The 13,447-nt window shown below is 42.7% G+C and overlaps 1 protein-coding gene across 4 annotated transcripts in view; it reads left to right on the top strand.

Annotated features, from left to right (window-relative positions):
* CDC7 (cell division cycle 7) overlaps positions 1 to 12,134 on the top strand; it is a 43,575-nt gene extending 31,441 nt beyond the window's left edge. The window contains exons 8-12 of one of the 4 annotated variants that reach the window (XM_056523172.1): positions 1,480 to 1,655; positions 4,416 to 4,498; positions 8,138 to 8,287; positions 9,754 to 10,013; positions 12,039 to 12,134. In XM_056523172.1, the coding sequence (XP_056379147.1) occupies positions 1,480 to 1,655; positions 4,416 to 4,498; positions 8,138 to 8,287; positions 9,754 to 10,013; positions 12,039 to 12,095 (726 nt within the window). In that variant the 3' untranslated portion in view covers positions 12,096 to 12,134. Of the gene's footprint in view, positions 1 to 1,479; positions 1,656 to 4,415; positions 4,499 to 8,137; positions 8,288 to 9,753; positions 10,687 to 12,038 lie in introns of those variants that run through there. The other 3 variants (XM_056523171.1, XM_056523173.1, XM_056523174.1) reach the window with 3 other exon arrangements.
* Positions 12,135 to 13,447: the final 1,313 nt, after the last annotated feature.

Raw genomic sequence — 13,447 nt, 5'->3', positions numbered from 1 at the left:
TGGTAGCTTACCGCTGCAAGGGGAAGATCCCACCCTTCAGGGGTTTGGCTCATTTCACCCATTTTTCGTGGCATCCTGGGCCCTCCACTACGTGGCTTCGGCCTTGCAGTTCTGTAAGGCGTCCGCGTGGTCATCTTTGTACACTTTATCAAGGTGCTACCAGATTCATACCTTTGCATCAGTTGATGCTACTCTGGGCTGTAAAATGTTGCAGACGGCGGTGGTCCAACCGTCCACCATTCTGATTCCTTAACCACCCAAGGGACGGCTTTGGTACGTCCCATGGTCTGTGTCCCCCAATGGAGCCAATAGAGAAAAGGAGATTTTTTTTTTATGCTTGCCGTAAAATCTCTTTCACGAAGAATCCATTGGGGGACACAGCTCCCACCCTTTTTTCTGGTGTTCCTATTTCAGTCATCTGTTCGAAGGTGTGTTAAGTTGCCTTTTCTTCTGATTGCTCGGACAGTTTGTGGTTTTCTCTTGACCTGTCTGTCTTCTCCTATTGCTCTGGGACTAAAACTGATTACCTCAGGTGCCTGTGGGCGGATATATCCTGCTGGGAGGAGCCGACTTCTCTTGTTGCCATAGTGTCGAGCCTCCTAGTGACAGCAGCATGCACCCATGGTCTGTGTCCCCCAATGGATCCTTCGAAAAAGAGATTTACGGTAAGCATAAAAAAATCTCCTTTTTGCGCTGTGATTTGAAGTTTTAATCTTTATCTTATTTGTTTTGATCAGACTTTTTGATCGCTTTTTACTCATTTTTTTTTATGGTATAAAAAGTGACCAAAAATACCCTATTTTGGTCTTTGGAATTTTTTTGCGCGTACGCCATTGACCGTGCGGTTTAATTAATGATATATTTTTATAGTTCGGACATTTACGCACGTGGCGATACCACGTGTTTATTTTTATTATGTTTATATATTTTTATATTGAATTTGGGAAAAGGTGTGTGTTACACATTAACCCCTTCCTTAATAAAAGTTTTTTTTTTTTTTTTTTTTTTTTACTTAAACTTTTTTTTACACTTTATTAGTCCCCTTAGGGGACTTTTAAGAGGAATCATTAGATTCCTCATACAGATCAATGTGTGATCTGCACTAGATCTGTGTGATCTGCACTAGATTGATAAAGCCTGGTCCTGCCAGGATTTATCAATGCGAGAGCCGCGACCTGCACTCCGGCTACTTCCACAGTGGAAGTATTTCCTCTGTAGTATTCAGCAGCTAATAAGTACTAGAAGGATTAAGATTTTTTTATTAGAAGTAATTTACAAATCTGTTTAACTTTCTGGCACCATTTGATTAAAAAAAAAAAAGTTTTCCATGGGGGTTAAACAAAAAAGTATAAAAAAAAAGTGATACTGAGTTTTGCCACATGCAGAAATATATAATTTCTTATTCTTTCCAATTTTAAAATGTTTTCTGCATGTGCTGCTTTGTTAATGTGTGTAACTTTAACTTTAAAACTCTTATAGAAAATAAAGCCATCCAAGATAACAGAAGCAGCATCCAAGAAACTGGTGGCACGAAAGCCGGTCCCTGCAAAGAACACAAGTGAAGGGGTGGCCAGGAAAGCTGCCAGTACTTGTCCAACTAGCCTGACCTGTGACTGTTATGCGAGGGACCAAGTCTGCAGTATTTGCCTTGCAAGGTAACATATTTTGGTAATGTTGTAAAACTGTGCGGTCCACTAGCTGGGACAAGGTATAGTCACGACTGGTTCTAGTATACAAGGCAAATATATCCCCTCTGCTATTGAGTGGCTATAAACCAGTGTTTTCCAACCAGGGTGCCTCCAGATGTTGCAAAACTACAACTCCCAGCATGCCTGGGCAACCAAAGGCTGTCCAGGCATGCTGGAAGTTGTAGTTTTGCAACATCTGGAGGCACCCTGGTTGGAAAACACCACTATAAACATTGGTTTGTTGAAGCAAATAGAGATGAGCAAACTTACAGTAAATTCGAATCGTCACAAACTTCTCGGCTCGGCAGTTGATGACTTATCCTGCATAAATTAGTTCAGCTTTCAGGGGCTCCGGTGGGCTGGAAAAGGTGGATACAGTCCTAGGAGACTCTTTCCTAGGACTGTATCCACCTTTTCCAGCCCACGGGAGCACCTGAAAGCTGAACTAATTTATGCAGGATAAGTCATCAACTGCCGAGCCGAGAAGTTCGTGACGAATCGAATTTACTGTAAGTTCGCTCATCTCTAGAAGCAAATAATGGATTGTGTATTGTAAAGGGGTATTTGGTATCACTGAGACACTGTACTTCACCTAAAGGGGTTATCCAGGATTATAAAAACCACTACCAAATAAGCCGCAATACTACACACAAACTGAGGACCACAGTGGCGCCGTTTCTGAGGGCAAAAAAGCTGCTTTGTTTTTCTAATTTTAGATTATTATAAGAGAAATTAACGACTGAAACACAAATTATCTACAGCAGTGTTTCCCACCCACGGTGCCTCTAATTGTTGCAAAACTTCAACTCCCAGCATGCTGGGAGTTGTAGTTTTGCAACAGCTGGAGGCACACTGGTCACTGTCTCTTGCATCCCTGCGCTAAAACTTAATGCAATTTACTGAATAATAAAGGTTTGGTTTACACTGCCTTTTGGTTTCGATTTAAAGGGGTACTCCTGTGGGAAACTTTTTATATATATTTTTATTTTATTTATTTTCTTTTTTTAAATCAACTGGTGCCAGAAAATTAAACAGATTTGTAAATTACTTCTATTAAAAAAATCTTAATCATTCCAGTGTTTTTTAGGGGCTGTAAACTACAGAGGAAATTTTCTTTTTGCATTTCTCTTCTGTCAAGAGCACAGTGCTCTCTGCTGACATCTCTGTCCATTTTAGGAACTGTCCAGAGCAGGAGAAAATCCCCATACCAAACATATGATGCTGTGGGCAGTTCCTAAAATGAACAGCAGAGGTCAGCAGTGAGCACTGTGCTCGTGACAGAAGAGAAATCCAAAAAGAAAAGCATTTCCTCTGTAGTTTACAGCCCCTAATAAGTACTGGAATGATTAAGATTTTTTTTAATAGAAGTAATTTACAAATCTGTAACTTTCTGGTACCAGTTGAATAAAAAAAAAAAGTTTTCCCTGGGAGTACCCCTTTAAAGGAGAATTCTCAAACTAAAAAATACTGAAACGTATCCTAAGGATACATTTTAGATCGCGGGGGGGTCAGACCGCTGGGACCACGCCCCCGATGGAATAGCCGTTCAGCTATCACCAGCTTTCCCATAGAGATATATGGAGGGGGCGTGGTGGCCCCGCTTCTGAATGGAGGTCGTGACGCTGCATTCCCAGGGAGAGCTGGGGTCCTGTCCAGGAGATCGTGGGGGTCCGATTGCTGGGACCCCCGCAATCTAAAACCTATCCCCTATCCCGCGGATTGGGAATAAGTTTTTTAGTTTGAGACTTCTCCTTTTAAGGGTGCATTCACACTATGGTTTGTTTGTGCATACAGGTTTAGGAGTATTAAAACCATATGAAATCATATACACAAGTTTTTATATAGTTGTCAGTGGTAACAATATAAAACTATAAAAAGCCATATGCAATGAATATATGATTTTCAAACAATAGAAATAACTGATAGGACACAGTTTTTTGTTCGGCAAAAATATAAATAAAATAAAGGCCGCGCCAAACCATACAAAACTGGATAAGGCTGGATTCACACCACGTTTTTTGCAATATGGTTCCCATATACGTTTTCAATGTGAAAACCGAACGGAACCGTATTGAAAACCGTATGCATTGACTCTCCATTGAAAACCGTACGCCAAACAATGCATTAGGTTGTGTCCGTTTTGCATCTTGTACGGTCTTGTCTGGTTTTTTTTTTTCCCTATACCCAAAACTGTAGCCTACCACGGTTTTTGGTCAGAGTGAAAAACCATATGTAAACCGTATACATTTTTTTATTTTTTTTTAACATGTCAATGGGAACTGTACAGAACTGTATGTGCGTACGGTTCCATCTGGTTTTCACCATACGGTTTTTGACACCAAAAGTTTTTTTTTTCTTGGAATTTCAATCAAATAAAGGGAAACTTTATTCATAATGGAGTGAAAAGTTAAACGCATACGTTTATTTTTTTCTTAAACGGATGCAACCGGACATCATTTTTTAAAACCGGTTAAAATTTGTTCACACGTTTTGATACAGTTTAGTCCGGTTTGAGGAATCAGTTTTTCATCAAAAACCTGATACGGGAACTGTATTGCAAAAACGTGCAGTGAACCCGGCCTAAGTAATATTTCTGAATGCTCTTCTGCACATGTTTTGTTAAATCTCCCCCAATATGTTTTTGTTTTTTTTATTTTCGATGAGGAACAGGTGTAGTTAACCTGAGAAAATTTAAAAAAAATGTTTTCCTCCTGTTTTCATATTAAGAACCAGACAAGTCGCCCCAAGAGCTGGCACCCCTGGCTTCCGTGCCCCAGAAGTGTTAACAAAGTGCCCCAATCAGACTACAGGTATCTATTATTTCCTGTTTGTTTTCTGGTCTTCAAACGTTGCTGAACATCCTTACAAAGTCTGCGGCAAGATGGAGATTGTAGAGGTGGCTGTATATATCAGCTGGACTCTCCAATGAGGGAGCAGAGATGGTTTATTATCGTCCTGCCTTTACAATCACGTAGATCAGCAATGGCCATAAGGCTTCCGGTCTGCCGATCATGTGATCATTGGGTACCTGGTAGCTGCAGGGAAAATTAGCAAAGCAAAAAGCTACTTTTATTGTTCTGTTGTATCCCCTCCCACCAAGGTCTTATAACATTATGATAGATCCCACTCCCATATACATATCCTTTATGGAAATTACCATAACGGAATTAAAAGTTATGTACTTAAAAATGGCACCAATAAAAACTCTTATCCCATAAAAAAAGCCACAAAAATTCCTCGCAGAGCCTTGTTGACTAAAAAATAAAAAGTTTTTCAGAATATGAATACCAAAAACAGTTTTTACTGTGCAAAAGTGGTAAAGCACACAAAATAAATGTGTGTTAGTGCGGGAGGTGTTACCTGTCAGGCAGCTTCCTTCAGTGTCTCCCGGGCTCCTGCTGTCCTGTCAGGCAGCCTCCTTCAGTGTCCCCTGGGCCTCCTGCACTTGTTTCCCCATTGTAACTGTTTTACCATGTAAAGTGTTATAAAATGTAATGTTGCCTTAAGAATTATACCATGTGATATGTCATGTGATTATTACCCAGGAGGTACCAGTGACCAGGTGATCCCAGGGGTGACCTATGGGCTCCCTGCTAGTCTCCCCCATATAAGCCCTGGGTGGAGCTTCTCTCTTCGGCTGAGGTCCAGTGCAGTCGCCTAGTGTGTGTGTCCAGAGTGTTGGAGACCTCAAAGTCCAGTCCTGCAGACACCATCAAGTCAAGTAAGATAAAGTCACAGCTTTATGAGTCAAGTCAGTCCCTGTCATCTGTCAAGTCAGCATGGTCTGCATTCAATTGTCCAGTCCTACTAAAAGTCCCAGCAAGCCCTTAATGTCTCTGCCTCACTGGTCACCTCCTTGGGCCCTGGCTGAACTGTATAGACTTTACCATCTGTCTATCCTCAGTAAAGTTACCGTTGTCCGTAACTTGGCGTCGGAGTCTTTATTGCCCCCGCACCTAGCCCAGGATCCAGCAGTATACCTTCAGGTGGTTATAGGCTAAACCATGCCCTGGCGTCACAAATACAAGGGGTTAATGCCATCTGCCCCTAGGGTAACAACATCTGCCCTGCACCCCACACAACCCGCCAACACCCTTTGTACTGGGATCAGCAGGGTTTCCAGCGGTGTGACCCCCACTGATCTGAAAGTTTTCATATATTATGCAGAGAAAATAAAAGATTGTCAAATAAGCTGGTGCCAGAAAGTTATACAGATCTGTAAATTAATTCTATTTGAAAATCATAATCTTTCCAGTACTTATCAGCTGCCGTATGCTCCAGAGGAAGTTGTGTAGTTCTTTCCAATCTGACCACAGTGCTCTCTGCTCTGGACAGTTCCTGACATGGACAGAGGTGGCAGCAGAGAACACCATGTCTGACTGGAAAGACTACATGGCTTCCTGCAGGACATACATCAGCTGCTAAGTACTGGAGGGATTGAGATTTCTAATAGAAATAACTTACAAACCTGTGTAATTTTCTGGCGTTGGTTGTTTTGGAAAGAAAAAATGATCCGGAGTAACCCTGCCAAATATTTTGCCGTCCCCTTGTGCTCTAACCAGTCAAGGCCCAGAACCCATATCTGTGTGCTGTGTCCTGTGGTATCAGATCCTGTAAGGTGTGAGGTGCGGCCTCCATAGATAGGATTTGTTTCTCCAGCAGATCCCACAGATGATCAATCAGATAAGATCTGGAGGCAGAGGCACCACCTTGATTTCTTGGTCATGTCCCCTATTCCTGAACAAGAAGGGGAATTTTTTAAACAATTTAGACTTTTTTTTGTCTAATTTTTAGGAACTGTCCAGAGTAGAGTATGATAGAGGCTGCCAGGACACAAGGCCTCCAGCAGAACATTGCCCTTCACCCTGTTTAGGGTGGGTTCATGCCACGTTTTTGCAATACAATTCCTGTATCAGGTTTTTGAATAAAAAACGGATTCCTCAAAACCTGACTAAACTGTATCAAAATGTGTGTACAAAATTTAATCCGTAAACTGTTTGAAGAATGATGTCCGGTTGCATCCGTTTTTTAAGAAAATAAAACGTATAGATTTTAAATTTTTCACTTCATTATGAATAAAGTTTCACTTGTTTGACTGAAATTCCATGAAAAAACTGCAAAGTCAAAAAACGTATGGTGAAAACCGGATGGAACCGTACGCACGTACGGTTCTATACGGTTCCCGTTGACTCCCATGGTAAAAAAAAAAAAAAAAGTATATGTTTCAATACGGTTTTTCACCAAAAACCGTGGGAATACCTCTCATGATCTTGTTAAATCTTATAATCCTCCCAGGTCACGGCCCCCATCATGATAAATCACCCCCTGCCTTTATTTTTATTATATTTTAGTTTTCTACCTTGATATTATTCTGTATTTTCTGCTCAGTCAGATTCACAGACTGGGAAGGGGCGTTCCCCAGCAGGCGTGACATCATCTGAAGCCATACAGGGGAGAACTTCCTCCCTCACTCTGCTACACACAGCCCAGAGCAGTTCAGTGTGAGATGAGCTATAATTGGCTAAGACTGCACCCCCCCCCCCCCCCCCCCCCCTCAGCATTTCCTGATTTTGTACTTCTGCCAGGCCAGCAGGAGTCCAAAGTCTGTGGAAGAGATGAGAGGAAAATGTGCTCTGGACAAGTAGGGAGACACCTAGTGGCAGCTTTTTTTAAACTCAAAAATAGAAAACTTTATTTTTTTATAACAAAGTACATTAGAAAGATTTTTTATTTACCATAAGAAGTGCAATAGCTAAAATTAGTTTAAATGAGTTCCTATTTAAAGGGGTTATCCAGGAAAAAACTGATATATATATATATAAATATATATATATATATATATATATATATATATATAATATATTGATAGGCCATCGTATGTCGATTTGATATGTCGGGGCCATCGCATGTTGGGGGGGGGGGGGTTACTGTGTATATATACGTATATATAATCTCAACTGGCTTTAGAAAGTTAAACAGATTTGTAAATTACTTCTATTAAAAAATCGTAATCCTTTCAGTACTTATGAGTTGCTGAAGTTGAGTTGTTCTTTTCTGTCTAAGTGCTCTCTGATGACACCTGTCTCGGGAACTGTCCACAGTAGAAGCAAATCCCCATAGCAAACCTCTTCTACTCTGTGCAGTTCCCTAGACAAGCAGAGATGTCAGCAGAGAGCAATGTTGTCGGACAGAAAAGAACAACTCAACTTCAGCAGCTGATAATTATTGGAAGGATTAAGATTTTTTAATAGAAGTAATTTACAAATCTGTAACTTTCTGGAGCCAGTTGATATAAAAACATTTTTTTTTCCTGGAATACCCCTTTAAACCTGTAAATGTTCTCTGTGCCTTGATATGCATTTGTTTGTTACTGTAGTTGGATGGTAAAATATTTGCCGTCTCTCGTGTTGCTGATGTTATATGGAGATTTTCTGTCAATCTTGTTGCAGCTATTGACATGTGGTCGGCAGGCATCATCTTTCTCTCGCTTCTCAGCGGAAGATATCACTTTTTTAATGCTGGAGATGATATGAACGCTTTGGCTCAAATCATGACTATTCGTGGTTCGCAAGAGACGGTTCAAGCTGCCAAACAATTTGGTAAGAATATTTAAAGTCCCTTGAACTAACATTTGCCGATCCGCACATTATCTTTAAACTTTTAGAAAACGAAGCAGAGAAATCCTGTTATATGAGATTTTCTGATGTCCTCGGAGCCGTTGTTGTAAATTCGTCCTAAAATAAGACTTATACAAATGTATTTCCCAGTGAACAGACATATACTTTAACCACTTAAAGGGATCTAATCGCGGGGGTCCGCCACTGGGGATCCCCCACGATCTCTGCTGCAGCACCCCAGACATCGGGTGCACAGAGCGGATGACTGGTGAGTACAGCTGCCGCGCCCCCTCCATTCATGTCTGTTAAGAGGCTTGACGGCTCCAAACTTTTGTGTTCCGGACGCCACTGCTGCTGACCCTGAGATCGCGGGGGTCCTCAGCGGTGGTACCCCCGTGATCATACATCTTATCCCCTATCTTTTGGATAGGGGATAAGCTGGTTTCATGCGTAGTACCCCTTTCAAGGGAGAACTGTGGTGAAACATTTTTATTTATTTCCTCTGTGCCCGGGCTTCAAAAACTGAAAAAAAACTAACACTCCTTCCTAGTGCTGGGCGTTATGACCAAAAATGTGTATCACGGTATTTTTCAAACTTATGACGGTTCCACGGTATTTGACAGTATTTTTTTCCCCTACCCCTCCCCTGCCTGCCAGGGTCCAGCTGTCATGCTATCAGCCAAACTCCCATGATCCCCGTAGAGAGACCCATTCTGCACAGCCTGGCATCAGTCCCCTTAAAGGGGTATTCCAGGAATCAAAAAAAGGCCTTTTTTCTTTCAAAGACATCTCCCTGTATGTCTCCAGGTTGGGTGTGGTTCTGCAGCTCAGTTCCATTAAATCAATGGAGCCAGGTTGTAATACCACACCCAAAGTGGAGACAAGTAGGGTGCTGTCTTTGAAAGAAAAAAGGCCTATTTTTTGATTCCTGGAATACACCTTTAATAAAAGCCATAAAAATACATTAGGCTGATCACTAAAGGAGTTGTCCAGGAATAGAAAATCACAGCTGATTTCTCCCCAAAAACAGCACCACCTCTGTCCTAAGGTTTGTATGTGGTATGGCAGCTCAGGTCCGACCACTGGGGCCCCCGCGATCTCCTGTACGGGGCTCCAGTAGCCCGTGGGAAAGGGGAGTGTTGACTACCGCATGAAGCAGCAGCCAACATACCCCCTCAATACAGCACTCCGGCTCTGCCACAGAGTTGTATTGAGGGAGGGGGCGGGACAGCCGCCGCTTCCCGCGGGCTGGGGGTCCCAGCGGTTGGACCCCTCGCGATCTGAAACTTATCCCCCTATCCTTAGCACTGGGACTACTCCTTTTAATGTCTTTTTGCTACATTCATCATATAATAGGAATTGACAATGAAGAATGATGGTGAATGTGGAAAAACACTGCAAGATGAATGTGCATAACTCCACATAATAATTCCACTTTTTCCTTCTAGGCAAAACTATTCTTTGTAGCAAAGATCTTCCTGCAAAAGATTTAAGGACGTTATGTGAAGGACTGAGACAAGTGTGCACGGCCGCCACGTCTGCCACCGAATCCGATGTCCAAAAGCAGAGAGCCACATTACAGATGAGAATGATCGAAAATCAAGATGGATGGTTCGTAGAAGAGAATTGCGCAACGCCACCGGTCGACACCAGCAAAAGCTTCAACCACTCGGACCCCGCACAGTCTGACCCTAATGGCTGGGACCAGGTGCCGGATGAGGCTTATCTTCTACTAGACAGACTCCTGGATATGAATCCTGCTACACGGATCACCGCAGATGAGGCCTTGTCACATCCGCTTTTTATAGACCTCTAGTGACTAACACTGCGCCTGATGCTTTTCCTGCTGTGTATAGACCTCTAGTGATCGGCATGGTGCTGACTCTTTTCCCTTTGTATATAGACCTAGTGACTGACACTGCGCTGATGCTTTTCCTCCTGTTTATAGACCTCTAGTGATCGGCATGGTGCTGACTCTTTTCCCTCTGTATATAGACCTAGTGACTGACACTGCGCTGATGCTTTTCCTCCTGTTTATAGACCTCTAGTGATCGGCATGGCGCGGACTCTTTTCGCGCTGTATATAGACCTAGTGACTTGACACTGCTCCTGCTGTTTATAGACCTCTAGTGACTGACACTGCGTTGACGCTTTTCCAGCTATTTATAGACCTCTAGTGCCTAATTACCCAACCAGGGTGTATCCAGCTGTTGCAAAACTACAGCCTTTGGCTGTCTGGGCATGCTGGGAGTTGTAGTTTTGCAACAGCTGGAGGCACCCTGGTTGGGAAACATTGCTCTATAGACTAACACTGCGTTGACGCCTTTCCTGCTGTTTATACACCTCTAATGACTATACAGCGGGAAAAGTTTCAGCACAGTGTCAGTCACTAGAGGTCTATATGCTGCGGGAAAAGCGTCAGCGCAGTGTCAGACTTCTAGCTGACGCTTTTCCTGCTGTTTATAGACCTCTAGTGATCGGCGTGGCGCTGACTCTTTTCCTGCTGTTTATAGACCTCTAGTGACTGACACTGCGCGGACTCCTTTCCTGCTGTTTATAGACCTCTAGTGCCTGACACTGTGCTGACTCCTTTCCTGCTGTTTATAGACCTCTAATGCCTAGTTACCCAACCAGGGTGTATCCAGCTATTGCAAAACTACGACTCCAAGCATGCCAAGACAGCTTTTGGCTGTCCCGGCATGCTGGGATTTGTAGTTTTGCAGCAGCTGGAGGCACCTTGGTTGGGAAACATTGCTCGAGTGACTAACACTGCGTTGATGCTTTTCCTGCTGTATAGTCACTAGAGGTCCATAAGCAGCATGAAAAGCGTCAGCGCAGTGTCAGTCACTAGAGGTCTATACAAAGCAGGAAAAGCGTCAACGGACACTGCGCTGACGCTTTTCATGCTGCTTATGGACCTCTAGTGACTATACAGCGGGAAAAGCGTCAACGCAGTGTCAGTCACTAGAGGTCTATAAACATTGGGAAAAGCGTCAGCACAGTGTCAGTCACGAGGTCTATATACAGCGGGAAAAGCATCAGCGCAGTGTCGTAGACCTCTAGTGACTGACACTGCACTGACGCTTTTCCAGCTATTTATAGACCTCTAGTGCCTAGATTCCCAAACAGGGTGTCTCCAGCTGTTGCAAAACTACAACTCCCAGTGTGCCCGGACAGCCAAAGGCTGTCCGGGCATGCTGGGAGTTGTAGTTTTGCAACAGCTGGAGGCACCCTGGTGTGGAAACACTGCTCTAGTGACTGACCCCGCCACTGTTTATAGACCTCTAGTGACCAACGCTGCGCTGGCGCTTTTTCTGTGTATATTTTGTATAATTTATGATCTGTATTTTATCATTGTAATAAACATTGGAGCCCGTTTACCGTCTCTTATTTGACTTGAAAAGATTTAGAAAAGCAGAAACCAATCGAGAAAATTACACAAACCATCTCGGAGAGGCTGCCGGGGAAATGTTCTTACACTGCGTCTCTGTTATCGCTCAGTCCGTAAATATTTTTAAGGGGGGGAATAAGATTGGAGTGTAAACACTTGATGAGAGTCCAGTGCGAGATGTTTGCGGATCCTAGAAAGTTTCCTTATACGGCGATTAGTATAGAGAAATAGCTGTTTTATCTGCGGCGCGGATAAAGAATGATTAGCGCAGTGTAATCAGACTGGTGCAGCTTTATTCTTTTTCGAGAGTCCGTAATGTTAATCATGTACTTTTTCTGGCAGCGGCTGCAAGAGAAAAATGATTGCAGATGTTGGAGTATTGATTGCATAAGACGCTGAAAACCCACAAGACCCTGGGGCCCAGATCCTGGTAATTTCTGCTGTTTATGTAATTTCGGCGCAGCGCGTCACTGAAGTGTTATTTGTCTAAAGGAGCGGAGGCCAAACTTGGCAGTGAGGAGACTCTGCCGGTGCCTAGAGATGGAAGGCCTCCTCAGCACTGCTCACTTGTCAGGCATGTGCTTTTGTAACATTCCACTTTTTACTGAAGCGTCTTTCAGGTGTTGTGTGTCCTATCAAGTTATGATGATTGAATGTTTTTAAACATTTTCTGCAAACTGCAGAGGGATGGTAGAGTCTAAGCAAATGAGATATGGAGAATCCAGGGAGTAGATTATATATCTCACACAGCTTTCCCTGGATGAGATATACGTGTATATATAATGTGTGTGTGTGTGTGTGTATATATATATATATGTATGTATAATATATATATATGTGTGTGTGTATAATATATATATATATATCTATATCTAGCAAAATTGTAGAGCAGCACTCCCAGGTCAGAATAGAAATAAATGGGTGCAAGCGGTCTCAGGGATCCCGGTCCTGGATCCAATGATTGTATGTACAATAGAAGGCAACTGCAGCACACCAACTTAAAGTGCAGAAGAGTGATTTATTCCAGAAAATACAGACAATGTTTCTGTGGCCTCTCACCACCATTTTCAAGCAGGTGGTGTGAGGCCACAGAAATGTTGCCTGTATTTTCTGGAATAAATCACTCTTCTGCACTTTAAGTTGGTGTGCTGCAGTTGCCTTCTATTGTACATACACTAGCTGAGTACCCGGCGTTGCCCGGTTTTTCCTTCCTAATCCTTGTTGGGGAGGAAAATAAACAAAGGAGGAAGCTTTTGACTTCATATCCCGTCCTCATATATTGTTGTCATATCCCAACCTCCTATCCCGTCCATCCTATCCCGTCCTCCTATCCCGTCCTCTACCTCCTATCCCGTCCTCCAATCTCGAGCTCCCATCCCGACTCGTAATATGTGTACCAGGTATTGAAATATCTCCAGCCGTATAGAAGTTATGAGGGAACATACATTTCCCATTGATTTGCATGGGACTTTAAAAAAAAATAAAAAAAAACCCTGACTCTCACAAATGGGGGTAGTTAAGGGTTAAATTAACTATCCTATATTTTAAGTGGATATATAAGTAACATGTGACCAAGTATTATGGAAATATCTCCAGCCGTTTGGAAGTTATGCAGTAACATATATTTCCCATTGACTTGTATGGGACTTTAAACATAAACCCCGCCCCTGGAAAATGGGGGTGAGTAAGGGTTAAATTACCTATCCTATGTTTGTTGGTGACATAAGTAACATGTGACAAAGTTTCATGTT

The sequence above is a fragment of the Hyla sarda genome, chromosome 6 (genome assembly GCF_029499605.1).
Source record: "Hyla sarda isolate aHylSar1 chromosome 6, aHylSar1.hap1, whole genome shotgun sequence".
Classification (NCBI taxonomy): domain Eukaryota; kingdom Metazoa; phylum Chordata; class Amphibia; order Anura; family Hylidae; genus Hyla; species Hyla sarda.
The sequence above is the reverse complement of the archived record's forward strand: the minus strand, read 5'-3'. Positions and strand labels throughout refer to the sequence as shown.